This window comes from Thermobia domestica, chromosome 1 (assembly GCF_964235325.1).
Source record: "Thermobia domestica chromosome 1, izTheDome1.hap1.1, whole genome shotgun sequence".
In the NCBI taxonomy this organism is placed as follows: domain Eukaryota; kingdom Metazoa; phylum Arthropoda; class Insecta; order Zygentoma; family Lepismatidae; genus Thermobia; species Thermobia domestica.
The window spans coordinates 228,754,027-228,781,967 of NC_137454.1; the positions used below are offsets into that span (position 1 = coordinate 228,754,027).

At 35.7% G+C, this 27,941-nt stretch overlaps 1 protein-coding gene across 2 annotated transcripts in view; it reads left to right on the top strand.

Annotated features, from left to right (window-relative positions):
- The window catches only part of LOC145694517 (lysosomal alpha-mannosidase-like), a 217,194-nt gene that overhangs the window by 78,988 nt on the left and 110,265 nt on the right, over window positions 1–27,941 (top strand). For both annotated transcript variants that reach the window (XM_081770839.1, XM_081770831.1), the window contains exons 10-11: window positions 6,598–6,794; window positions 25,670–25,920. In XM_081770839.1, coding sequence (XP_081626965.1) covers window positions 6,598–6,794; window positions 25,670–25,920 — 448 coding nt within the window. The remainder of the gene's footprint in view (window positions 1–6,597; window positions 6,795–25,669; window positions 25,921–27,941) is intronic.

The following is a 27,941-nucleotide window of genomic DNA, read 5'->3' on the forward strand; positions in this document are numbered from 1 at the left end:
GGATATGAAGACATGCATTCACCATTTTCAAAACACTTTCGGACGACCTCTATTTAGAGCTACCATGTCCGTCAAACGTTTCCACGCTCTTTTGGACAAATAGCACATTTGAACAGGGTAGCTGCATGTGGACAAATAGCATATTTGCATGGTAGTAATGTGTAGAATTATACTAACTTAAAATTTGTCACTTTTTAAATTTATGTACTATTTTTCTTTAGATATTGAAATATTTTCTGAATTTATATGCCAATAGAACCGAATTAATGGATGTAATTCTTGTTTATCATATTTTCCTCGCAGTACAAAATATAAAGTTTAACTAATCTACATTACACATATGATTTTTTTTAAAAAGATATTGCTTTATACATGTCCGTGTCCCACAGACACACATTTCCTGTAAGCGAAAAAAATTACGTTTCCTGTTAAGGGTTAATTACCGTCAAAAGCATTACTACGTTTCACTCTCTAAAATCATAGACATAAAAGTAACTTAGCTTTGTGAACAGGCGTGAAGAAAAGCAGCTTCTTCCTCCGACGCAATTTCCACATATATTTACTCAAGACTGTGTATCCTTTCACGCGCATGGTAATCCTGTGACCACGGCTCACAGGGCTTGAGCAATTCGAGCAAGGGACGTCTTCACTCAGTGGGGCATCTTTACCCAAGATACTGTACAATAAATTGTAATATGTACTGCTGTAGTCCTAAAATTTTCAGAGGGTATACGCTGTATTGTGATCATCTATGATTGTCGTTAAAGACATAAGGCATTTTTTAATGAACAATGTAAAAGGGAAATTAAAATATAATGGATATATTACTGTTTTATAGTCTAAAAGCGTTTCATGCTATTTTCTTGTTGACACTCCTTGCATCATATCCTTAATAACATAAATGAGTGTAGGTATGGAGAAAGAACCAACTCACTCCGAGAAGAAACAGAAAAAAATGCGCCCGATCAGCCAGAAGTAAGCAAATTGTTTCCAAATTTAACTCTATAAAATCATTAAGACATGAAAAGTTTGTTTCAATTAATAGGGTCTGTATTGCTCAAAGTTACGTATTAACATTGGCGTGATATTGAAAATATTCATACCTTAGTTTAAAAATTTTTCGAATAAGTTTGGTTCTTTTCAGCAGAGAACAAGGGTTCATGAAAACTCACAGCCATCGACCTTCAAAGCGTTTGGATATCCTATCAGAACAAAAATGTACCATTTTGCATCGATCTATTCCTTCATCCCAAAACTAACAATTTGTGTCTTGGTTCCTTCCTGCATAGTAATATTCAAATAATAATAGATAATAATAACAGTAACAATGAAAACCCATAAAATATAAGACGTGACACTAACTTTGATAAAGTCTTCTCCGGAAGCTATTTGCGTCCGTTTGCTCAATAAAACTCTAAAGTACAACTTTTAATTGTCCTCACCTATCACTAGAACACTTTTCGAAAATGCCTTAAATATCACTAATAATACGAAAGACAGAAAGATTAAATAAAGTAGTTTGAACACCCAACATTAACCTCCTCTGCAATAATAAATTCTTCCTATGGAGCTATCCACATCTCTTAACTCGAACCTACTCCACATTTATCACATGTAAACTCTTAATAATTAAATAACACTGCTAGAAAATTTTTAAAAGCTTGAACAAAATAACGTTATTTTAAAGATCTTATTGTTTATCTTCAATTCTACAGTTGCGTTCTAGAGCTATTCGCACCGGTTTACTTAAAATGTTAAAAATACTCCAAAGCGCATTTTTTGATTCTTCACAGGTGTCACTAGCGCTTTTATTACAAACTCTTGATTTGTTGTCATTAGCAGCACTGTCAGTTTGAAGCCACGTGTTCACGTAATTTATGCCATGAACTGACCAAGTGGTGGTCCATTTGATTTGATTAACATAAGACTGGAGACGTGGGTAAACAGCAATGATGATCTGAAGTCAATGATAATGTTATTCTTCAAGCTGAATCCTCGCTCACACCCTGCTGTGGAACATGGCAATGTGCTAATTGTTCTCATCACTGGTAATATTAATGTCATATCACAGTACTATACGCTTTAAAGCAGAAGGTACACTCTAATTACTAAGATTAAGCAGAGGGTATACGGCGTGGTAATATGACATAATAGGCTATATATAAGCCATAAAATATAAACAACATTTAACATACAATATACGGTAGTAAGACATGATGCTGCATGCATTTGTTCCTTTGCCCTAATTCGAATCCTTGATATTATATTGGATGAGAAGTTGACTCTTGAACTAAACAGTGCTGCAAATTATATATCATGTTTAATGTAGGGAATTTCAGTTCAATTCCTGCCTATTTGTTATTATTAATCATACCTTTACGAGGAGTAAAGGTACTGTTTTTTTATGTACTTCTTTCATTTGAATAAAATGGGGCAAATACTTTTCTCCATCTACCGCCGAGACGGCCTCGACATGCCTCTAAAACGGAATGGTACCGGTACCCAAAGAAAACCTCAGTACTAAGAATGAAGAAAAAAAATGCTTAATTTAAATTTTTCGCAAAATCTTTTCAATTTTGAACTTTTAACGCTAGTAATTCGAACATGCTTGAGATCTAGGATTTTTTCGGTTGTCTAATTGTTTCATATGCAAAAATGAGTCGAAGGAGCATAGTATAGATATGAAATCAGAGTGGCACTCTGCAACCTTCCCTAGTAAGAGTTGCCGTATGAAATATTTTCACATCTACCATATTCCCCCAATATCTCTACTACTGACTACCTCCTGTTCTGACATCTCTATCATTTCCTGGGACAGGAGATATTCTCCCACTTTACAAAGTGTAATGAGTTGCTGAGGACTTCTCCATATCGTAGACTCCAGAAGTCTTTTGCAACGTAATCCAATCGTTGATTCAAAGTTGGCAAAATTATCTGGTTCTAGCGGTGACTACTTTCACTAACTAGATACTGTAGTTTCCTTTCCTTTTTCTTTTCTTTTCTTTTTTCTTTTTTTGGCTTTCAAATTAATGAATTTTGAGCGAGCATTTCATTCATACTGATCTAACACGATTTTCTTATACATTTTCATAAAAGCGAACCATAGTATGAAATAGTAGAAATGTAGAACGTCTTACTGAAGTTACTGGAAGAAAAAATATAATGAGAAAGAAGAGATGTGAATATGTGAAGAAATAAATATCTCTGACGAAAGATAAATAAAATGAAATGAAATTATATGTTTAACGTCTCACAATTATACACCCAAACTAAGGAAAATTGTTATGATGATAATGAATGTAATGGTGGAACGAAGGAAGTGGGAGTAACATGGAGAATCCGAGAATACCTCTCACATACAGTGTTTGTACACTACAAAGTCTATTTGACGCAAAACGGGATGGAATCACGCATCAAAGATTGGCGCTGTACCACTAATGCACCGCGGCCCCTAATAAAGGAACACGATTTATTAAAAAAGCATCGTCTGCCAATGTAATGCGACTCTTTTTCAGATTTTCAGTTTTCTTTTCTTTTCTTTTCTTTTTTTTACTTTCCTTTACGCATTTGTTCAAATTTTTATAAGAACAGAGAGAAAGAGAGAGCACCGATTTCATTTTAAAATCTGCTGCTGTTTTATAAAAGAATATTATTTTACAGAACTAAATTGCCCTTCAAGACAAAAGAGAATATAGATGAAGTGTTATAATAACATCTTTAGGGTACATAAATCATTTATCTACTAAACAAGTATAGTCTTATTAAGAAAGTGACAAATGTAAGTCGAGTTACGGAAATTTTGCACAAGTGTGGATCCAGCGAAATCCCCGTGTCGGTGTACCCCTGGCTATATTTGATAATATAGCTAATTGCTTGTAGATAATCATAGTAGAAATTCTGTTAAATTGTTTTGTTTTTAAAAACCTATCTCTTCACGACTCAGAACCAAGAATATTTCTCTTTAGTATAGTAGAGTATTTATTATTGTTACAGTTAGAAGGGACTAGTTTGTATATGGTAGCGACTGCAAGCTATTTCCTAAAGTGAAACTGTCGAAAACAATAATACGCATTACAAAAATAGAAAATAAATAATAATTAGGAAAGAGAATATAGTTATATACCAATTCACTAGCTGAAAGAAAACAAAATATTAATACATTTTACTATACAGTATAATTTGCGGATAATGAAAGAAAAATCCTGAGATGAGACTCATTGAGCTGAACAAAATTGTGTGGGTGAATGTAAATTGTTATGCATACTTTTCGAGAAAAAATATTTCTTTGTGAACTACAATTGATGCTAATACAACAAACACGCGAGATAATTAAGATGAAATAGATACTAAAGTGTATACTCTTATCAGGCATTGTTTATAACACTTTCAAGATGACACTACACAGTATGGTTAATGAGAGAATAGAATATTATGATTAACTCTTTAACTTCAATTTTTCATTTTCTATAATATTATCCAATCGTAAGTCACATATCATTTAATAGATCACAATTGAGCTGAACGAAGTCATATACTTAGTAGCAAGTTCTCATCGACGAAAAAGTTATTTTTGTGGCTGTTAAAATGTATGTTGTCCGTCGCCAATAATAGATGATAGTCTTTTTTATATATATAATTCTGGTGGAGCAGATGTGCATTTATATACTGTACATGTAAATGTAACTCTGTTAATCCTTTTAATAGAGTCTGACATAGAGAAACTTCCGTAAAACAAAAAAAGTGTTTTGGTTTGCTTCCATGGTTGATTCATTTCTTCCTGACCAGAAATTAGTAATTTCTAAAGTACTTTTGTATTTTGGGTAGAAAATACAAGTTGTTTATTTCCAAGCAACTTTGCCATAAAATAACTAATGATGTGATACTAGTGATCAACATTGCCGCTAATATGGTCAATTATAACTTAGAATATTTCTCAAAAAGGAGTAATTAGCAGGAGTTTAATCGAAATGTCTTTCTTCGGATAAAGAAACCACATATAAAAGGAACTTCTACAGAACTCCGGAAATAAAGCTTCTGCAGTACTGAATTTGACTTTTCCTTGTTGACAAATGTTACAACTATCTAAACAAGTTATCTACAAATCATATATGAATATTGTATGAAAGCAATATTGCCAGTTAAATGATCACTGGATCGCTCATGCATATAACGCAAAAAAAAAAGAAAAGAAAAGAAAAAATGCGTGGCTTGTAAGAAACAGGACAAATGGACAAATAAAGGGTTAATTACCAGAATATATATATATATATATATATATATATATATATATATATATATATATATATATATATATATATATATATATATATATATATATATATATATATATATATCGGGTGTTTCAAAACTATACCGACAATATGTGGTAGGTGATTCCTGACACCAAAATAAGATTTAAAAATGTATAGACCGACCTGGGTGCACAAATGCTTTCTTTGTGAGTTATAGGCTGCCGAAAACATGAAAGAATGAACTTGAAAGGTCTATAGATCTAATACTATGGGACTTACCGTAGTCATGTCAACACTTCATTTAAGAACTAATATGTGTCCTATCCAAATATCCATGTGTCAGAATCCTGCGGTACTTTCGCAACAATTTTTATAGATGCAGTTTGGTTACGGGCATATAATTTGAAGTACTCACCAACTATCTATATAAAAATGTTTGCGGAAGTACCGCAGGATTCTGAAATTTGGATACTTGGATAGGTCACATACTAATTCCTCAGTAAAGTCTTGAACCGACTACGGTAGGCCCCATATGGTCCATACGTCTGGGGCTATGGACCTTTAAATTTCATTTTTTCATGTTTTCGGCAGCCTATAACTCTGAAAGGAAGCATTTGTGCACCCAGGTTGGTCTATACTTTTTTGTCTCATCTTGATGTCAGGAATCACCTCTCAAACGTTGACAGTGTCGTTTTGAGACACCCTGTAAATGTATATATGTATATATACATACAGTTGTTTTCTTCTAATGGTGACACCCGTTTAGTAACATATACCTGTAAAAGTCATACGCATACTAAGGCACTTGAACAATTACAATGAAATCATCCAGATGAATTTTACCAAATTCATCTGGATGTCCATAAAAGCCTCAATGTCAATCAGTGAATATTGTTCTGATGACTTACAGTGGGAATCACTTAATATGAGTGGCTCGCGGAAACGTAACGAATAGCTAACATTTTCTAACTTTCGGGTAAACTGGAAAAGAAAGATAAACGCTCTCATACAATGCAATGTAACGTCACATACCAAATAACTTTCTCCTGGCATTTGCAGGTACATTTCCAAAATTAAACTACCTACATAATTTTCTGTTTTCAATAGTAACTCATTCCATTTAACAACTCAATTTTGTTGCAAGTGGTGCTTACCATTTTGTTGCTCCACCGGCATATATTATGACAATCTTTCACAGTTTTACTTGTCATATGATTTCTTGAAAACACTTATAAGCTTCCTTTTAATTTTACTACAAAGCATGGGAAATATTATAATTCAGTAAGGAAACATCACTTGCTAGTTCCTACTGTTTATTTATTTATTTAACGAATTTATTTTGCAGTTCTTGGCTAAGTAAATCAGGTGATCCTGCGCCCGACCAAAGTTTCTGTCCTCTCCTAAACATCAGTGTCTGCGATACAACTGGTTCCAGCGATCGCTTTGTGGTGACGCTTTACAATCCTATTGCTCGTTCCGTCAACAATAGCCATGTTAGAATACCCGTCAACGGATCAAAATACACAGTCACAGGACCAAACGGTAAGAACGTGAAACTTGTACTTCACTGATCCGTACAATTTTATGTACTTTTTTTTATTTTCAGTTATCAAGATTCCGTTAATTGTGGGTATTTAAACGGAATATTGAAAAGTTTTCCTTATTAACTTTGTCTTTTTCTCTCTGATTGTAAATTTTTACACGTACTTCATACTTAGAAAAATGATCTCCCAGATCTGTTTGTCAAATATAGATATTACTGACCAGATATTTTATAGAGTAATCATACTCGTATGTGAGTAGAATTAGAAAATTGAATTATGTCTTACGATTTTCCCAAATAAAAGGTATACTTAAAATCTTATAAATAACACTAGTCAAGAAACATATTTTTTATAAAGTACAGAGAAAAAATATACTGGTCTTTACTAATTCGACCTCCTGATACCAAAAATTTGATTAGTTTTTCTCCACACGCTCCACGTCTAACAAGGGAAGAGAGCGAGATTATATATCGAAGTGGAAGATGGTTAATACACCAATCGAAAGTACTAATGACATCTATTACGAAACTGTAATAAAAACTTTCCGAATGCACATACTGTGCGAGTTATATTAATATACAGGGTGTCTAGAAATTCCGGTGCCACCCCTAGAAATCGCAAACGATACGACAGATGCCAAAACAGGAAAACACGTGTTTGATCATTTTAAAAGTACAACGTATCAAAGCAAAAATTGTTGTCCCAGGGCCACCCGCAGGTTCCCAGGCGGGGTCCAACTCAAAATTTGCAAATGGTGACGAAAGCAAGTAGTGTATCATTGGAAAGCTGTTGGGTAATGAACGAAGACAAAACAAGTCTCTACTCTCTATAATTACCATGTGCAAAATGGTGGCAGGTCAAAATGTCAGCAAAGCCACCATTGTTAAATCTATGGCCACCCTCATTAATCTGAAATGGTGTGACAGATGTCAAAACAGGAAAACACGTGAGTCATCATTTCGAAAGTATAATGATTGAAAGTAAAAATATTTGTTCCAGGGTCCTCCACAGGGTCCGAGACGGGTTCCTACTCAAAATTTTAAATTTCAAGGGGGGTTAAATAGAATATTGTTTGAAAGCTGTTGTTAAATGAAAACACTACATGTGTATGGAAGTAGTTATTCACTGTGCATGTAAAATGAACTACGATTTAGCACTTTTGTCAAACACAAATGTCTAGAAAATCAGTTTCAGACTTTATTCAAACAATTTCCGATGCTATCTGGTACAATATTCTATGAAAATGGGAAAACTTACAATTAAACATGCATATGAATTGCACCGTACATGCATTCGGACCAATAATATTACAGTTTCTTAATGAGCATAGTTAGTGCTTTCGATTAGTGTATAAGCCCTCTTCCACTTCAATATAATAATCTCCATTCCTTTTCGTTTTTTGTTCTTGTCGTTTCTTTTTCCTTTCTTTCGTTCTTTCTTTCTTTACACATTAATGGGCCCTGAAGAGCAGAATCTCATAGTAGGCGCATTTTCTTTCTTTACGTTGCGTACACGAATTAAAGTCAAAACAAACGAACATCCGACTACAGAAAAAAGAACCAAAACGCAAGATGTTTGCACAGAGTTATCGTAGAACGTCCAGACTTCTTTCATCTACTTTCATTTAAGAACAGTTTTCAATCACATGCTACTTGATCTCCCTTGAAATTTGAAAGTTTTCTGTGCTGCCCTTCCAGCACAATCCTAATTCTATTTGATTCTAACCCACTAAAATTTCACATGGAAGCAGTCAATGGGTTTTAGGCCTACTTGAAGTAACTTTATTTTTGGGCATGGTAGGTCTTTGTGAGACGCCTTCAACTACGCCCCAAGTCGTTTAATCAATCAGACAATCGAAATAACTATTCAGTTTACTTCATGAAAAGTATCATAGCCTCCGTTCACCGCTTGCTCACTTCTCATCAATATTGTAAACATACCAAAATAAGCAGAAAACTTCTTTCTGTTGTGGTTTCGAAGAACGAAATTAATTAATCTTCAACATCGGTTCATTCCGTATCACTGTTCGGAAAATTTGCAGATCTCAACGCAAGTATACGCAAGGAACGTTTGATGGTGAATTTATGAAGACCTTGCGGAGGATAGATAATTCCAAAACACAAAATTTTCGTCAGTGGCGTCATATCTCAAAATTAGTAAGTGATATCGAACACCGCAAATTAAAACGAATAGTTTGCGTTGCGTTGACACAAATTGATGCATAATGAGACATTCCATGTCTTTTTATTCTCTTTTAACTAAGATAACCGATAGACACCGCGGGATTGCCACATTTTGAGTTGTAAGCTATACTTCCGCATTTGTCTTTCCGCCTAAAAGTAATATAATGTCAAATATATTTCTACTTACTGAAGGTTGAAGATTGTACTGCTGCTGTTGCTCATTCTGTTTTAGTACGTGAAGAAAAGTTTATATTTTGATCTAGCTCTTATACTTGTTGCAAGTTGCGGCTGGTTCATGTTGAGATTTAATGTAAGATTCATATTGTATGTTACTTAACAGCATCTTCCATATATAACGTTAAACTTAATAGTTAGGCATAACGACAACCAAATTCCGCTCAATATAAATAAGATACTTACATATCAGTACACCAAACGAATCTTTAGCAAACAGCAAATACCAGAGGAACACTTTAGTGTAATTTAGTATTTCCACAGAATCTGATATCAATAAAAATGTATGCCAAATTCCGCTCTATATAAATAAGATACATATATATCAGTATACCAAACGAATCTTTAGCAAATAGCAAATACCAGATGGACACTTCAGCACAGTTTAGTATTTAGACAGAATTTGATGTCAATATAAATACATAAATACAATTTAGATATCATAATTCAGCAAGGCTATGTAAACCGAACATAATAATCAACATTATATAGAATTATCTTTCTTCTTTTAACATGACTTCCTGTACTGCCATAAGTAGGTCTTTAATACGGCACACAGTTACGATGACCAAATTATCTATCTAGAAGATCTAGCAATCAATTGCGGCTACACAAAAGTCTCATAGATTAATATCCTCTTACACGGTAAAATAGCTGAAAAAGGAAAAACGTATTGTGTAATGCAGAAACGTCCACATGGGAAATTGCTATTACATTAAATTTATTTATTCTGTAATGTATCTAGGTATAAGGAGGGGAGAGGGAACTAAGGCTGTAGTCCCAGACTCCAGCCTAGGTGATAATCCGAGCTTGCCTATAGAAATGCCTGATTATGTAACAACACTCTATGCAGAACTATTCACAGTAACAGTAGTTGCGTTTTTAAGGTGATAACGTTCGGAAGTAACGAAATAAGATTATTTGTTGCAACACAAACAAACAAACAAACAAACAAAACATTTAAAGCTAAAACGATCATATGACAAAGAAAGAAAAAAAGCTATTTCTAGTCAGCAATGTCTAAACTGTAGCTTCTTTTCACTGTAAATATTCTTATTCAAATGTGTATGGTATAAATATAACGATTCGTTATTCCGTTTTTTAAAGTTAGAACATTGACTTTTTCTCACCTGTATTAAATACCTCCTACATTGGATGGGTTTCTTCTAGAGTACTTAAGAGTGAATTAAGTGATGTGTTCTCCATTTGAGCTTTTATGGCTATAATGAGCTTACCGTGAATTGAATACTTCTATGATAGAAATTCGATTGAAATATTCTACTCACTCAGTATAAATCTCTAAATGAACAAGCGCGATTCTTTCTGCGAAGATTACAATTATTCAGTGAAACAATTGCTGTTCACTTGCGTTGGGGAAGAATCATTATATACTTGTGGGGCTCCTACTATGAATAGCAAGTAATTATGTACCTCTTCTTTCTCCTTTAGTAATATACTCACCTATTCAATAGCATGGAACATCAATATTTACAGAGAATATATGTGTAATGCTTGATATTGATGAACAAAACTGAATATATTTAGTTCGTATCTGTAAACTGACTATGTATATGCATATGTTCCCTGAGCATACGCAAATTGAAACCTCTTTTGTATGTGCTCTAGATAAAACCTTTAAAAAAATACATGTGATACTTTAATATGCAAATGTCTACATTAGTGCATAATGAATTTCCAAACTCCAGTCCCTAGCAAAAATGCCTCGTGGAGACAACTCTTTCTTTAATGTAATGGTTAAAATGTAAAGTGTGATTTCAAAACTTGTTTTAAAAATTTCATTTATCTTTGTCGTCTTTTTTAACGTACTGCACTGCTGTGCAAAGCTTAAGAACAAAAGTACATTTCACATGCTGTGTCACTCTCAAGTGGCATAAATTGGTTAAACTTGCACCATACATAAAAAGTAATGCTACAGTTTGATATAGGAAACAACAGATAGAGACACGTAATTACGAAATGGCACTATTAACTTGCATTGACAGCACTGCGATTCGTGATACCCATTCTGAAATTACAGTAAGTATGAAATGGTTCTTGAAAAGGTGTGGGATCACCACGGACACTGATGCTTATTCTGCAACGCGCTACTATGTAGCTCACATATTGGTAATGATTTACTTTGGTGTGAAATTTCATTACTGAAGCAGTGTTTGTTGGCACTGCTGGATGGTCCTTGGTTCATCTGGACGTACTGCAAGACGTCTCTTCATACCACCCAAAATGTGTTCGATGGGACTCAAATAAGGGAAACAGGCATGCCAGTCCAATCGCTCAATACCCTTTCTTTCAAGAGCTCCGGCACCCGCGCTGATGCCTGTTCGGTCGTCCGTAACATACATAAAGAAGGAGTTAATTCGATAGCATCTTTGAAAAGACGAATGTGGGGAGGGAGTACAGTGTCACCAAAACCTTGACCGGTGAGTGTACCGCGTTCAAAAATTGAGAGGTCGCTATGCCCATGCAACAATCTGCCTCCATACAGAAGAACATGGGAATATGTCTTCACAGTGTTCCTGAGTTCATTGCTTGCTCTTACGTCTCGTCACTATTCAGACTGAATTAACTCTCATGGGAGAAGAGAACCCTGCTCTCCTCCTAGGTCAATCCTGATGTTCTTCGCACCACCACAAAAGATGCCTCCGATATTCGGTATAGGAGGCACACATATAGCTATGTTCTATTTAGAATTTTTATGTTAATTTCAAGCGAAATTTTTGCATAATATTAGAATAATTTACATATCTATAGGTTAATTAAGAATATATAAGTTAGTTAGGTTAATTAGTATATAAAATAGGTGAATTAAACATTGTCATTTGGAATATAAAAATATATGTAGGAAAGAAAACAACTTGGAAAAGCACCACTGAGTTAAAAAAAAAAAAAAAAAAACAGAAAATGTTCCGTAGCAGTTAAAAGCTGTGTACGTGCACCCAGGATTGCTATCTAAAGTTAAAGAAGAATTGTGATATGAGAGAAATTTTATCTAGGTCATATATTTAAATCATACTTCTAACTTAGTTAGGTAGAAGTGAGCAGAGTTGCTAACGTTGCTGCAGATAGTGGCCTGGCGACATAGATCCTATCCCATTACCTTTGTATATTTCTGCTCAGATATATTAGCAAGTGGGTTAGAATTCTTGGGAACAATAAGGCGTTAGATTTTCTTCAAGTGACCATTTTTCACACTAGAAACTTCGATAGCTTGGGTTGGATCCCGCCAGAAAACTATCCTATATTTTTTTTCTTCAAAGCGCGGTTTCGACAAGGAAGAGCTTCTGCTCTTCCTGCGAGTGGGCTTTCCCCCCATTGAAAATTATGAATGCAGTCATATCTTAGCATTATTACATATTTAGAATTGTAGAAATGTAAGATAAGATGTAATTTTGGTCAGAAAAGATTTTTCGTTGTTACCTTAACTTTAAAACAAAAGTTTATTACTTTACTGTGCTTGGTGTTGACATTGCTGTAATTGAGACGACAGCGATACGCAGTACCGTGAATGTCATAGCAGCCGATATGTGTATATTTATTGATTATTAATTCTAAATGGAATGTCACTGCTGGAATCCTATGTAAATATAATCAGAGGAATATTAGGTACAATGTAATATAGAATATATTGTTGATTCATGATAATTATTGTGAAAAAATGAAAAACCATGAACAAATGTGTGTGTGGAGGTTGCGAGAGATCACCGCTAGAGTACTCTGGCGATGTAAACAAATGCACATGGACTGGTTCGGCAAGGAAGATTGTTTACAAAGAAAATGTACAGTGACGCCGGGGAAAACAATACGAAAACAAGTATTTAACATTTGAATAACAAAGTGTATGATACACCGTTTTATAGCTTAGTATTTCGTCTATTCAGTGGTCAAACTCAGTATAGATGACAAGCAATAATAATCTAAGAATAAATGAAAGATTACATGAAAGTGTACTACCCAGACATTTTGGCGACAAAACCATTAGGGTCCGCGAAAAGGGACTATACATTGAATTTTGGGTAGGTCAGGAGCGAGCCTTTGAAAATCGTGTTGTTTCCTCTGAAAGAAAACTGTTTGACAGGGAAGGAGCGAGTTAGTTGGTGTTAGGACGCGATATACAGAGGTCATCCTCTGTGACAGTTAGTGCAAGACTCATCGTGACAATGGTCTGTTTTGTGAGATAGGCACATTTTAAATAGCTGAATTGCGACGTTACTCGAGATTAAGTTTTTTTCTTTCTTTCGTCTCGATCTGAAATATCAACTCTAGTAAGTCTTTCTCAGAACTTTACGTCATCTCAGAACTTAACTGTGCTTTACGGGAAACACATGTTGCGAGACGAGATGTTAAAAAAAAGGGGAGTTAGAATATTTTTTTATATAGATGCAGAGACTGAGTTTTGAATCTGCAGCTAGGACAATGACTACTAGCGTATAACTCTCGTATGTAGTTCGCCGTGTGATATATATATAAAATTCGAAAGATAAAATTTAAAGTGCGTCATATGTGGCCAGTGTAGTGAGAACTTTGAAACTGGACCGTAGAATCAGTACATTTCCAGACTTTTGAGGCAATACAGATGATAATTATCCAGTAACACTGCATGAACCAGATGTCTTCAAATGGATCCAGAGATACTAAGAGAGAGACACCAGTGCAGCGGACAAACAACCAGAGCAGCGCCCAGTAGCAGCAATTGTTATCATCTAGGAGGTTCCAGGATGCCGAGCGAACTTCAGTGAGAAGAGAGAGGACAGAAGGAAGAAGACAATGAAGAACGCATCAAAACTATACGTGCACGAACTATGAACAGAAATGTATAATGGCCAAATTTTCATAAAAATAATAATAATAATTATTTTATTTTATCGACCGGTCACTTCGATTTAATATTCATGTGAATATAAAATATTTTTTTATGTGTGTGTGTGAATATCAGTGTTTAAAATCTGTATGATTTCTGTGGAGGAGTGGAGTGTTTACTTTATCACCATTAAATATTCAACAAAATTACACGGAAGTCTTTCTTGTACGGATTCCAGACATCAAATAAGGTATGTGGAAATTTCGCATATGTTTTCTTTTACAGCATGGCAAGAACATGAACAGAGAAGGGTGTATGGTTGTTATCTGACCATTTCAATGGAGCATCTGTACTGAAGTAAAGCCACTGATTACCTGAGTTAAAGAGTATTTTGTATATTTCAAATCACTTAATTTTTTTTTTAAAAAAAGCTCTACCGAATATTTCATTTATATCTTTAATATTTAAGTAATCCAATTAATTAATATAACTCATTTACATAACTTCTGTTAATTACTTAATTTAAATACTTCTTGGGACTGTCCATTCAGGGCACTCCACCTTTGTGGTGCGAATATTTAAGTATTTTAATTTTGAAACCTGGATATGCCCAACACGTTCACTTTAGCCCACCACAAAATCTGGCGCCCAGCGTGGGGCGAGATCACTTCAGTGTCACGGGTTGTAATATTTAAAAAAAAGAAAAAAGTGGATGCTGTCAATGAAATGTTCAGGGCCATACACCAACAATGAAGTAATAAGCTTTGTGTCCGGCAACATTTTATTTACGAATTTTGTTTCTTTGTTTTCTTGTTTATTTCGAAAAAAAAACAGCCAAAATTACATGTTTTATTTGTAAGAATTTAGAGTTATTTTGATTAGAGTTTTTCCATGTGTGCCTGTCGGAAAATTTATGAGGGGGATAAGATTTATTTTGCGTGTTATTTTTATAAGATACAGAAATTAGCATATCTTAGAAAGTTAGAGTATTTCTATTAAGTTGATGGTGGTCACTAGACTACAGAAAAAGAAAATGGAAGACCTGGTTAACTTTCCGCAGAATCAGCTCGGCGAGTTAGAGTTAGAAGAGAGAATGGCGAATATAGAAAGTCAGGGAGAAGTTAGTAACGGAAACGGAAATCAGGGAAGTCAGGAAAACGAAAATGAATCGATCCCTGGACCATCCAGTGTTGTGAACATGGAGACAATGGATCCATCTATGAATCCACTGTTTGTAATGTTACAACAGCTGGTAAAGAGCACTGTGAAGGAACTAGTTGATAAGCAGGAAAAAATTGCACAACAGCAGGAAAAGTCAGTACAGGAATTAGTGAAAAGGCAGGAAGTAAATAGCAGTAGATTAATGAGCAGTATAGCTGAACTGAGTACTCGGCTGGATGCAACAGCTGAATCATTCAATGAGCGGTTAGCTGGAGCATGCAACGAGTTACGAGGTTCAATAAAAGCGAATGATGAGAGGGTACAGCAGCTCGAGGCGAGTAACAATAGAAAATTAGATGAGATACAATTAACTTTAGGACAAGACATTGTGAGAGTAGACAACCAGGTAGAAAGCGTCAGGACTTGTGTAGAACAGGTGACAAGTAGGTTGGAAAGCGTTGAGGGTTCAATTGCTCAAGCGGAGAATAATATGCAGCATGTAGAAATACAGTGGAGAGAAGAAATGGGTCGATTACGCGAAGAAATTGGTCACGAAAACCAGCTTGAAGAGGTGCGGAGCGAATATCGGGATGGTATGCAAGAGATACAAAAGAATATTACTTCTGTTTGCACCAAATAAGAGAAAGAACTTGCTTCTTTAAAGAAATCGGTTCGAGAAATTGATGACAGAGGTGAAAGAATAAACAATAACCAACCCGGTACCTCTCGAGACGCTCCATGTTTTGTCTTTCGAGACGAGACAGAATCCCGCGTATCGTCAAACGCTCAGCCGCCTGTCTCTACGTGCCAGCTAGCATCAGCTGTGGGACTGATGCATCGTGATCTGTCTCTTCCTATATTCTCTGGTTTGGAAAGTGAAGTGCAGTCTCATAATTTTCTTGTCGAGCTCGATAATTATTTTGATCTCACAGGAGTACCGGAAGATCGAAAGCTACAGTTTGTCTCGAAATGATTTAGAAATACATCAGTGCAATGGGCTCAAGTAACCTTAATTAAGTGCAAGACGTATCACGATTTTATCATGCATTTCAAACGGACCTATCTGAGCGAAGAGAAGTTGGCGAACTTACGTGCGACCATTCTAACGGCTCGGTTTGATAGCCGCTCAAATAGGCTTCCCATGGAGTACCTTTTAGACTTGCTGTATAAGAATAGTATTTTATCGCCGCCATTAGAACCGCAAGTACTTTTAAAGATTCTGCCAAGACAACTGCCATCTTGGATTTACAGGTCTCTGATATCATCCAAACCTAAAACAATTGAAAAATTGGTTGGTCTGGTGGCAGAATTGCAAGTGACGTATCAAAATAATAGCGGAAACAATAACATTAGAAGGGGGATTAATATGATGTCAATAGATGAAAGCGATAATGAAAGGTCTAGCGGTACATCGTATAGACATCGCCCATATTCCCCACGAAAGAATCACAATAATCAGAATCGTGGTGGAAATACACAGAGAGGTAGAGGGAACACGAGTAGGCAATTTGGCAACCATGGAACGACATGGCCACCAAGGGATAGAAATGGTGAGAATAATAACAATGGAAGGTCTCAGGGTCGTTCAAACAACCGAGGTTCCTTCAGGGGCAGGAATAATCCCAGAGGTCGGAGGAGATCATACTCTGGTGAAGAGCAGGTTAATAATCTGGAATTCAGTAGGGGCAACGGTTCTTCTAATGAAAGTGAAAACCAAAGATCTAGGTCACAGAGCCCCCGGAATATGAGACAAACAGTTTCTAGACAGTGAGAAACGTACGCACGCTGTCTAGGAGCTACAGATAACTGTTCTCTATCTGATAGTGCTAAATTTTTACCTAGTAGTGTGCGTAATGAGGATAGTTCTTATCATGCTGAACATAGTAAGGGAGAATGCGAAACTCTTGTCAAACAGTTAGAAATTATGGGATTAGAAAATAATAGCCGAGATTGCATACAATGTGACAAAATTATTAATAAACAATATTTTTCGGATGATAAAGGTGACAAAGGTAAAGATAAAGAATTATGCTTGCTTTTGAGAAGTGGAAAAGAGATTAAATTAAATAAAGGTCTTTTTGATGAATCAAATGCCATTTTTCGAGATTTATTGGAAACAGATGAAAGGGAGAATGTACCTACCAACAATGTTATAACGTTACCAGAAGTAGAAACTTGTTTATTTGGTAAAAAAGTATGTGGTCTTCTTGACAGCGGATCATCAATTAGTGCAATTAGTAGTGACTTATGGGCACAGGTAAAGAATACCACTCCACCCCCTGCATTCCTAAAAGCAAACAATATAAAGGTTAGTTCGGCTTTTGGAAAATCTGTAGCCAAAATCCTTGGTCAAGTGATGTTAGTAATGACATTCAGTAATCAAGAATTCTATACTGTGGGATTAATTGTACAAGGATTAAATCGTCCCTTGATTATTGGGTCACAGTTCTTTGCTGAGAGCAAGGCTGTGCTAGATTATAATGTGGGAGTTTTGAGACTAAATTCACCAACTGAAGTTCAGGTTAGTTTTCGAGATGTAGAAATCGAAGAAAGTGAGTTAGTGGTCAGGAGTTTGACTTTAGAGTTTGAAGATGAAGAGAGATTTTTATATTCTTTTCCCATAGGCGAAATGGGCGAAACGGGTATAGAATCCATCTATGCATTTCAGATGGATGATGTAAGAAACAGAGAAGGGCATAGTAAGGAGATGACTTCTCTCAGAACCCATCTGGATGATGGAAAATATCCGACAGCTACTGAACTCGCCAATGTAGTGTACAGCCCGAATGAATGGAATAAAGTACAAACTAAAGTCACACCAGCTGAGATTTCTAGCCTTGTAGAAGGGTACACTGACCTCAGTGTGGTCGAAAAGAAAAAATTGAAAGAAGTGTTAATGAAGCATAGAGAAGTGTTCGATTTAAAACCAGGGTGTATAAAGGGTTATGAACACAGTATAGAATTGCGTGAAGAAGGGAAATTCAAAGCTAAAATGTATCCATATGCATTGAAGTTTAGGAATCAGGTGACCAACATCATTAATCGGTGGGAAGCATGGAAAACAATTAGAAAATCTGAGACTTGCTACACCAGCCCGCTTGTTGTAGTTCCAAAAAAGGACGGAACTGTTCGTATTTGTTTGGATGCGAGACGTTTGGCAGAGGTCACTGTTAGTCAAAGGGATCAGCCAGTCCCAGCACTTAGTACACTAAGAGACCAATGTGATAAACGTTGGAAAACTTCAATTGACTGTGTAGAGTCATTTCTGCAAATCCGAGTAAAATCTGACAGTCAAAAATATATAGGATTTTTACATAATGGAATTTCTTACGTATTCCAAAAGTTACCTTTCGGCACAAAGCAATCTCTTTCATCATGTGTGAGAGCGATTGATTCAATCCTCTCAGAGTGCAGAGAGTTTTGCGGTAATTATGTTGATGACGTCATCCTTGGAAGTTCGTCTTTTGACGAACATATACGTCATATAGACATTGCGTTAGGCAAAATTAAAGCAGCAGGCATGACTTTACGTCTGAAGAAATGTGAATTTGCGAGACGAGAAATTAGCGTCTTGGGATATAACTTGTCCCCAGATGGGATAGGAAAGTGCCCTGAGAAACTTGAGAAGATAATGACATTTAGGAGGCCCAGAAATGTGAAAAAATTGCGTAGTTTCATTGGGTATTGTCAGTTTTATCGCATATTTAGTACAAAGTATGCAGAAGTCCTTTTTCCTTTATTTCAACTTTTGAGAAAAGGAGCAAAATTTCAATGGACTGATATTCATGAGGAGGCATTTCGAAAAATAAGGGAAATCTTTCAGGAAGATGTGGTGTTAAAGAAGCCCCTTCCGGACAAACAATTTATTCTTGAATGCGATGCTTCAGACGTCAGCTGTTCTGCGCACTTATATCAAATAGATGATGATGGCAACATTAGAATTATCGAAATGACATCGCGAATTTTTAACGCTGCTCAACGCAACTATGTGATAACTGAGAAGGAATTTGTTGCGATAATAGATGGTGTAAACAAATTCAAGCACTATTTGATAGGGAACAGGTTCAAGATTAGACCTGACCACAAGAAAACCAAACACAATGTTTATATTTTGGCTGACCCTGTGACAAAAGAAGAGAAATGCAGGAGAAACGCCTACCTGATCAAACGATACAAGACAAGGACACCGCAGGAAGTCTGAAACAGGTAGTGCGGTTAACAATACGAACTTGAGGTACTCTCGAGAAAAAAAAAAGAAAAGAAGAAAAATGTATTCACGTTCAGACTCAGATACCTCTGTCAGAATACATTTAACTATTTAGAGGTTAGATTTGTTTGTAGCAATAATTACTTGTATATGTATGTAGAAATATCAGGTTATTTAATATGTAGAGGTGTTGAAATTTTAAATGTACTTAGGAATATATTAAAAATTTCAAAGGGGGATGTTATAGGAGGCACACATATAGCTATGTTCTATTTAGAATTTTTATGTTAATTTCAAGCGAAAGTTTTGCATAATATTAGAATAATTTACATATCTATAGGTTAATTAAGAATATATAAGTTAGTTAGGTTAATTAGTATATAAAATAGGTGAATTAAACATTGTCATTTGGAATATAAAAATATATGTAGGAAAGAAAACAACTTGGAAAAGCACCACTGAGTTTAAAAAAAACAACAGAAAACTATCCTATTTTTTTTTCTTCAAAGCGCGGTTTCGACAAGGAAGAGCTTCTGCTCTTCCTGCGAGTGGGCTTTCCCCCCATTGAAAATTATGAATGCAGTCATATCTTAGCATTATTACATATTTAGAATTGTAGAAATGTAAGATAAGATGTAATTTTGGTCAGAAAAGATTTTTCGTTGTTACCTTAACTTTAAAACAAAAGCTTATTACTTTACTGTGCTTGGTGTTGACATTGCTGTAATTGAGACGACAGCGATACGCAGTACCGTGAATGTCATAGCAGCCGATATGTGTATATTTATTGATTATTAATTCTAAATGGAATGTCACTGCTGGAATCCTATGTAAATATAATCAGAGGAATATTAGGTACAATGTAATATAGAATATATTGTTGATTCATGATAATTATTGTGAAAAAAAAATGAAAAACAATGAACAAATGTGTGTGTGGAGGTTGCGAGAGATCACCGCTAGAGTACTCTGGCGATGTAAACAAATGCACATGGACTGGTTCGGCAAGGAAGATTGTTTACAAAGAAAATGTACAGTGACGCCGGGGAAAACAATACGAAAACAAGTATTTAACATTTGAATAACAAAGTGTATGATACACCGTTTTAAAGCTTAGTATTTCGTCTATTCAGTGGTCAAACTCAGTATAGATGACAAGCAATAATAATCTAAGAATAAATGAAAGATTACATGAAAGTGTACTACCCAGACATTTTGGCGACAAAACCATTAGGGTCCGCGAAAAGGGACTATACATTGAATTTTGGGTAGGTCAGGAGCGAGCCTTTGAAAATCGTGTTGTTTCCTCTGAAAGAAAACTGTTTGACAGGGAAGGAGCGAGTTAGTTGGTGTTAGGACGCGATATACAGAGGTCATCCTCTGTGACAGTTAGTGCAAGACTCATCGTGACAATGGTCTGTTTTGTGAGATAGGCACATTTTAAATAGCTGAATTGCGACGTTACTCGAGATTAAGTTTTTTTCTTTCTTTCGTCTCGATCTGAAATATCAACTCTAGTAAGTCTTTCTCAGAACTTTACGTCATCTCAGAACTTAACTGTGCTTTACGGGAAACACATGTTGCGAGACGAGATGTTAAAAAAAAGGAGAGTTAGAATATTTTTTTATATAGATGCAGAGACTGAGTTTTGAATCTGCAGCTAGGACAATGACTACTAGCGTATAACTCTCGTATGTAGTTCGCCGTGTGATATATATATAAAATTCGAAAGATAAAATTTAAAGTGCGTCATATGTGGCCAGTGTAGTGAGAACTTTGAAACTGGACCGTAGAATCAGTACATTTCCAGACTTTTGAGGCAATACAGATGATAATTATCCAGTAACACTGCATGAACCAGATGTCTTCAAATGGATCCAGAGATACTAAGAGAGAGACACCAGTGCAGCGGACAAACAACCAGAGCAGCGCCCAGTAGCAGCAATTGTTATCATCTAGGAGGTTCCAGGATGCCGAGCGAACTTCAGTGAGAAGAGAGAGGACAGAAGGAAGAAGACAATGAAGAACGCATCAAAACTATACGTGCACGAACTATGAACAGAAATGTATAATGGCCAAATTTTCATAAATAAAATAATAATAATTTTTTTTTATCGACCGGTCACTTCGATTTAATATTCATGTGAATATAAAATATTTTTTTTATGTGTGTGTGTGAATATCAGTGTTTAAAATCTGTATGATTTCTGTGGAGGAGTGGAGTGTTTACTTTATCACCATTAAATATTCAACAAAATTACACGGAAGTCTTTCTTGTACGGATTCCAGACATCAAATAAGGTATGTGGAAATTTCGCATATGTTTTCTTTTACAGCATGGCAAGAACATGAACAGAGAAGGGTGTATGGTTGTTATCTGACCATTTCAATGGAGCATCTGTACTGAAGTAAAGCCACTGATTACCTGAGTTAAAGAGTATTTTGTATATTTCAAATCACTTAATTTTTTTTAAAAAAAAAAGCTCTACCGAATATTTCATTTATATCTTTAATATTTAAGTAATCCAATTAATTAATATAACTCATTTACATAATGGCCGTCATGCAAAGTCGACGACATTCTAAAGTTGGAAGTTGGACTATTTGTAGTCTTCTTAAATGTGTATGCAATTGCACTCCCTGTTTGACGTCGGCTTCTTTGTGTCTATTTCACAATGTAGAGATCGACCTCTGTTGTAGGCCTAGTTGACCATGGATAACCTCTCCTCTCTTTATACAGCATTGCCTGTAGTTCAAAATGCTCTTCATGCACATAAAACCATGCTGTGAGTGGCTGCGTCACATTCGGCACACTTCGTCGTTCTTTCATCTTTCCGACGATTTTTCTCTGTGAAGTCACTAAAACGCTGTCTTCAGGCCACGTTGTTGTGCGTAACACCACTACAATGCAAATTAACAGCTCTTTGAGTGACACACATACACTGCTTCGTGTTGAGGAAACCTTGTGTTATTTCTATTGTTACAGCATATTAGCAGAATATAAGGCCAGTTTTTAAAGCTAGTAAGTACAATTGGACTGTACTTCCTTTGCTCTAACGAGCAGAATGAGCATTTAGAAAATTCTACGAAATACAGAAGAGTAAACAGCAATATACACAAGCTTGGAGATGCACCCGTCCGGCGAAATGAAATACACTGCATGCTTTAATTATACATACATCCGGAAACGCATTAATGACTACGACGTCGCATAAGAAAGAACATAAGAGTACTGACAAAACTTGCACATTACCATAAAACAGATAGTCTCCAAACTAATAAAATACATTGCCTGATATTTGTGTTCACACAGTACATTATAAACTTCGGAGACATTACAAGCAAGACACATAAATAGAAATATTCGAAATATCAATTTATACGTTATAGCACATCAGTAGTGACGCATTATGAAAGCAGATCAGGAACCTTAGCTATACTTTAAAATATATTTATTTTTTAGCACCACAATCAAACTTAAAAACATAAAAGCAGAAAAGAACGTAGTTTAATTTGTGGCTACTTTCAAAGCGTAATTATTAACTGCTCGTTCAGAAAATCTAGAAATTATAATAATTTGTTAATAGTATTGGTGATAAATACAACTTTAATTACATTACAGCAGCACAGAGCATCTGAACAAATTATTTTTTTTCTTCTAGATAACAAAATATATTGAAGACATTTGTTTTGAGTTATTTTAGTTTAAAATCAGTTCGAAATCAGTTAGTAATCAAATAACAAGGCAACGTAAGTTGGCTGCCTGACTTCATAGTGGAAAACTCTTAGAAGACTTCTATCACTGTCACTGAACTGTGATTGTATGAATAGGTTTCACGACGTGTTGATTGACTACTGTTGTTAGTTGTGTTTGCACTACTTCCACGGTACAGTCCTTTTTAATATTAAGCAATCCCTCTCAGCATGTTAGGTTTATGTTTGCTATTCCTCTTCTACAATTGTGTTGCTACTAATTCTGCATACTGTCATCATATACTTGGATGGGATACGGACAAAATCTCGCGGCCGAAACATCGCCGCCCAAAATCTCGCCGGCCAAAACCTCGCGGGACAAAATCTCGCCGGGCCAAAACCTCGCGTGGCCAAAACCTTGCCGCCCAAAACCTCGCGGGACAAAATCTCGCCGGGCCAAAACCTCGCGTGGCCAAAACCTCGCCGCCCAAAACCTCGCGTGGCCAAAACCTCGCCGCCCAAAACCTCGCGGGACAAAATCTCGCCGGGCCAAAACCTCGCGTTGCCAAAACCTCGCCGGGCCAAAACCTCGCCGCGAATGAAACTTTTCTTTAAAATTTACCCAATGAGTTTCTTAATATGCAATTCCACATTACAAATAATAATAATAATAATTATAATAATAATAATAATAATAATAATAAGAAGAAGAAGAAGAAGAAGAAGAAAATACAAAAAACATCGTGTGCATGGGCTTTCTCGGGTTATTCTCGTTTCCTCCCACTTTCTTTATTCGATCATTTCCTTCATCCTGGTCATCTACGTCTCCTTTAACCTACAAGACATAATCAAGGGACCTCGTAAAAACTCATATATCATTTCATACTTTCATAAATATTATTAGATTTTTGTTGAAATTTTAAGTTTGTGGATGCTCCAAAGTTCACGAAACTAACCCCGTTAGTTGTCATTGCTTTCCTTATGCAGACTTTCTTTCCCTATAATCAGTTTAAAGGCATCCTGTCGCCCTATCTTCACATTGAAATCCTCTAATACAGAAATAGAATTTTTATATGGTATCACGAGACTTGGTCAAATACCTGTGATACTTTTTCTGAAACAGCGTCTTTTATACCGTCATCCTTATCATCTGTTGGAACATTTACATTTTGGTCAGGCGAGATTTTGGGTATGGCGATATTTTGGGGCGCGAGGTTTTGGCCCGGCGAGGTTTTGGCCAGGCGAGGTTTTGGCCCCGCGAGATTTTGGCCCGCGAGGTTTTGGGCGGCGAGGTTTTGGCCAGGCGGGGTTTTGGCCCGGCGAGATTTTGTCCCGCGAGGTTTTGGGCGGCGAGGTTTTGGCCAGGCGAGGTTTCGGCCCGGCGAGATTTTGAGCCGCGAGGTTTTGGGAGGCGAGGTTTTGGCCAGGCGAGGTTTTGGTCCGCGAGGTTGTCGCCGCGAGGTTCTGGCCGCGAGGTTTTGTACCCAAACCACTTGGATACAATTGCTTTTGATCACTGGTAATTTTGAATACACTTGCTTTCAGTAACAGTTTATCTACAATTTACTATGTTTAGAAACTGGGGAAGGCTCCCGTTATACATCACCAACGACCAGGCTATTGTACACAAATCCGTAAAACATCGCTTGGTGTACTACTCACTATCACCCAACACACTATAATACTAATAGTAGAGAGTTATAGTGCACAGATGTTGATTTGTTTTAGTATTTACACCCTTTGTTAAAGACACCTACGCTTAAAGAGGTATGTGAACCACTGTAGCTTTCAATGCCTTCCACCAGGAATTGAACCTGAGATTTTGTATATCAAAGTCACGCGTGTTAACCACTAGGCAAGCAATAAAGATATTTAGCAAGGTTCAAGTTTCAGTACATAGATGCATATGGTTTTATATTATTTTGATAACTACTTGTATTCATATGTAAAGTAAATATTTGGATCTGCATATCTGAGTTGTGCAAGAAAGAACCAAAGCGCATTTCTGAAATTATATATGTTACGGTTATTTGTATTGTATAATTTAGGTAAGTCAATATTTACTTCCATTGCCTGTTATAATTTCCGTCGCAGAGTTAATCATTTGTTTTTCTCACACGATACAATTTGTTTTATTCTTAGTTAAAGCATTACTAGCAAAACATTACCTAGTATAAACGATATTTCTTTGTTTATCTACTTGTATGTGTAGATACCAATTAATCAAGAGGTAATCTCTAGAATGTGAATAATATTCTCATGTAATCTTTCTTTAATTCTAAACGGAACGCTCTGTTGAAACTGAGATGAGTAAATATAACTCATAAAAATGTCTGTTTACTGTGGGCAAATACATTTTGTCATAACAGTAAGTAATTAAAATTATATTTTTTATCACTCAATAGGAGTTGTGATGGGCACAAGAACTACTTTATTAGTCATTTTGTAGCACAAATGCGAGATATTTTATAAATAAAACGTCTATATTCATGTATATTTCAATAAGTGGTAAAAGTTTGGCCTTTTCTATTTATGAAATTTATTCTATTGAAGAAATGTATTTATAATATATTTATTAGGGGACGAAATTCCTTCTCAAGTTGTCCCTGTTCCCGATTCGGTGCTCAAAATACCTGGCAGGAATGCGTCTACGACACAAGAACTTGTATTCACAGTACCTGTACTACCTTCGCTTGCTGTTCAGTCTTTCTATGTGCAAGATGTCTCTTCCTCCAGCAGAAGGAAGAGATTTGCTGGAGGCTGGAAGCGCTGGAGAAGATCACCACAAGCTAAATTTAGTAAACAGGGAGATACAGTTGTTGACAATGGGGTAAGTTCATTTTTGTTACACTAGAAGTTAATTAAAGTATATGATATGTATTAACATTGACTGAAATAACGTGATATGGTTAATCAATATGGTATTTATTCCATTTATAGTCATCATAGTAAAAAAGAAATTTATCAATCTTCAAATTATATCGCACTGTACTTGCTCATATAATCATCCAGTTTAAACATTGTGTTTATGCACACTTTGAACCTTCAAGTAAGAAAAAAAAAGGACTTACTCATATAGATTAACATCTCAAAACCACTAAATTTAAGCTGGGATGTCCGTGTTTTGCCACCTACGAGAAACTTGCCAGCTTTGTTATTGCTTGCAGAAGTTTAATTTTTTGATCAGTAAGTGTGTATAGAATTTCAACATCTCCGTTAAATTTTTCTCCTTTAGCTTGCCTTTTACGCATATGGCATGGGCTCAAATTCTTAACACAGCTTTGAAAGTAATTGCACCTTTTTCTTGGAAACTACTGAAGGAATTTGTTTAATTTTTATACCACGCACCCAACATTAGCTGCTAATGCTACCAAACTAGGGTTATTTTTTTAGGTTACATACAAAGTCAATAATTATTTTTAAACATTTCGAAGAATTTTAATAATGTGATTTTTTATATTCACCAAAGACGAATTGAGAGAAATAAAGGAACTGTGCTATAATTCTAGTTCAGAAAATAGAGATACATATAAGTAAGATTTGTGCAAAACTTGGTTAATTTAGGATAAATAGTTTGTGAGAAGATGGTACATAGATCTCCAAAAATGCAATTTTGAGAAATTAAAAGTTTAAAATTTACAATAGATTTTCATCAATAAGGCGGATCACAACATCCAGAAAGCACCATAACCACATTCTTCGTCTTTGCCTGTGTCTTCTTCAACCTTCCAACATCTTCTTTTCTTCATTTTTTACTCTTTGGTAAGCTTCAGGATTGCCAACTCAGATTTTGTTATACGCTTTTTGTCCATGTCCCGCAGTAGTTTCAAGGTACATTCATCGCTTGCCATTTCCATCTTTTCCAGAACACCAGTACTTGCTTCGCGGCCGTTATTAAAACACAGAACTGCTTCATACACTTCAATTTGTATGATTTTAGAACCCTGAAATGTACTTTGTGAGCATCGCTGTCATATCAGTACATTAAAACTTTCATTAGATTCTGTGTTTCCCCATGCAAATATTTCCCAAAATTGCGGGATATGCAAGCGCTCTGTAGATAGGTTTGATACCATTCATCACTGTAGCAGGCAATGAATGTTTATGTTCTCCAGTTGCTTGAGGTCTGCTATACCCACACCAGGAATTTTCTCCTTTGAGACAAAGCAAATGCGTTGGTTTCTCGTCAGTCAAATATTTGCGGAAGTAAGTTGCCCACACTACTTTCTTCAGCTCCTGAATTTTGCCAGGTTTACTCTGATTGCTTTCCCAATAATATACCTGTAACCTATCAATTTCTAAGTTTACTAACACAGTCTAATAAGCAAAATGATGTAAGTTACTTATGTATACTTTTCGGAACGAGAGAGCAAAAATATATTTACTACATCATTACAGAAGACTGGGATGATCAAACAACCTTTAGTAAACATCAAAACTGAAAACAGATACATTTAAGTCTGAAAATACAACGGAACTACACAATAATTTGCATTTCTCGAAGGGAACCTAATGCCATACTAACATGAAACTTCCCGCAATGAAACATCAAAGACCGTAGATTCCGAAAATAATAGGGTAGGTGCGCTATATATGGAATACGTACCTAATTTGAAATACCAGACTATTTCGTCTACTATGTGCTGCCGCCGAGAAGACTTTACGTAAACTTGTACACAGTGACACCCTCAGTCTGCCCATGAGTGGTTTGCCGTCGAACGATAACAAAACATTTTCTTTTGTTGCAGAATATTTTTCTGAAGAACTTGAGTTTTTCGGACGTACCCTTCCAAGCTGCTGAATGTACGCAAACAGGCATGTATTATCTTTGCGTTTGTGATGTTTAGATTA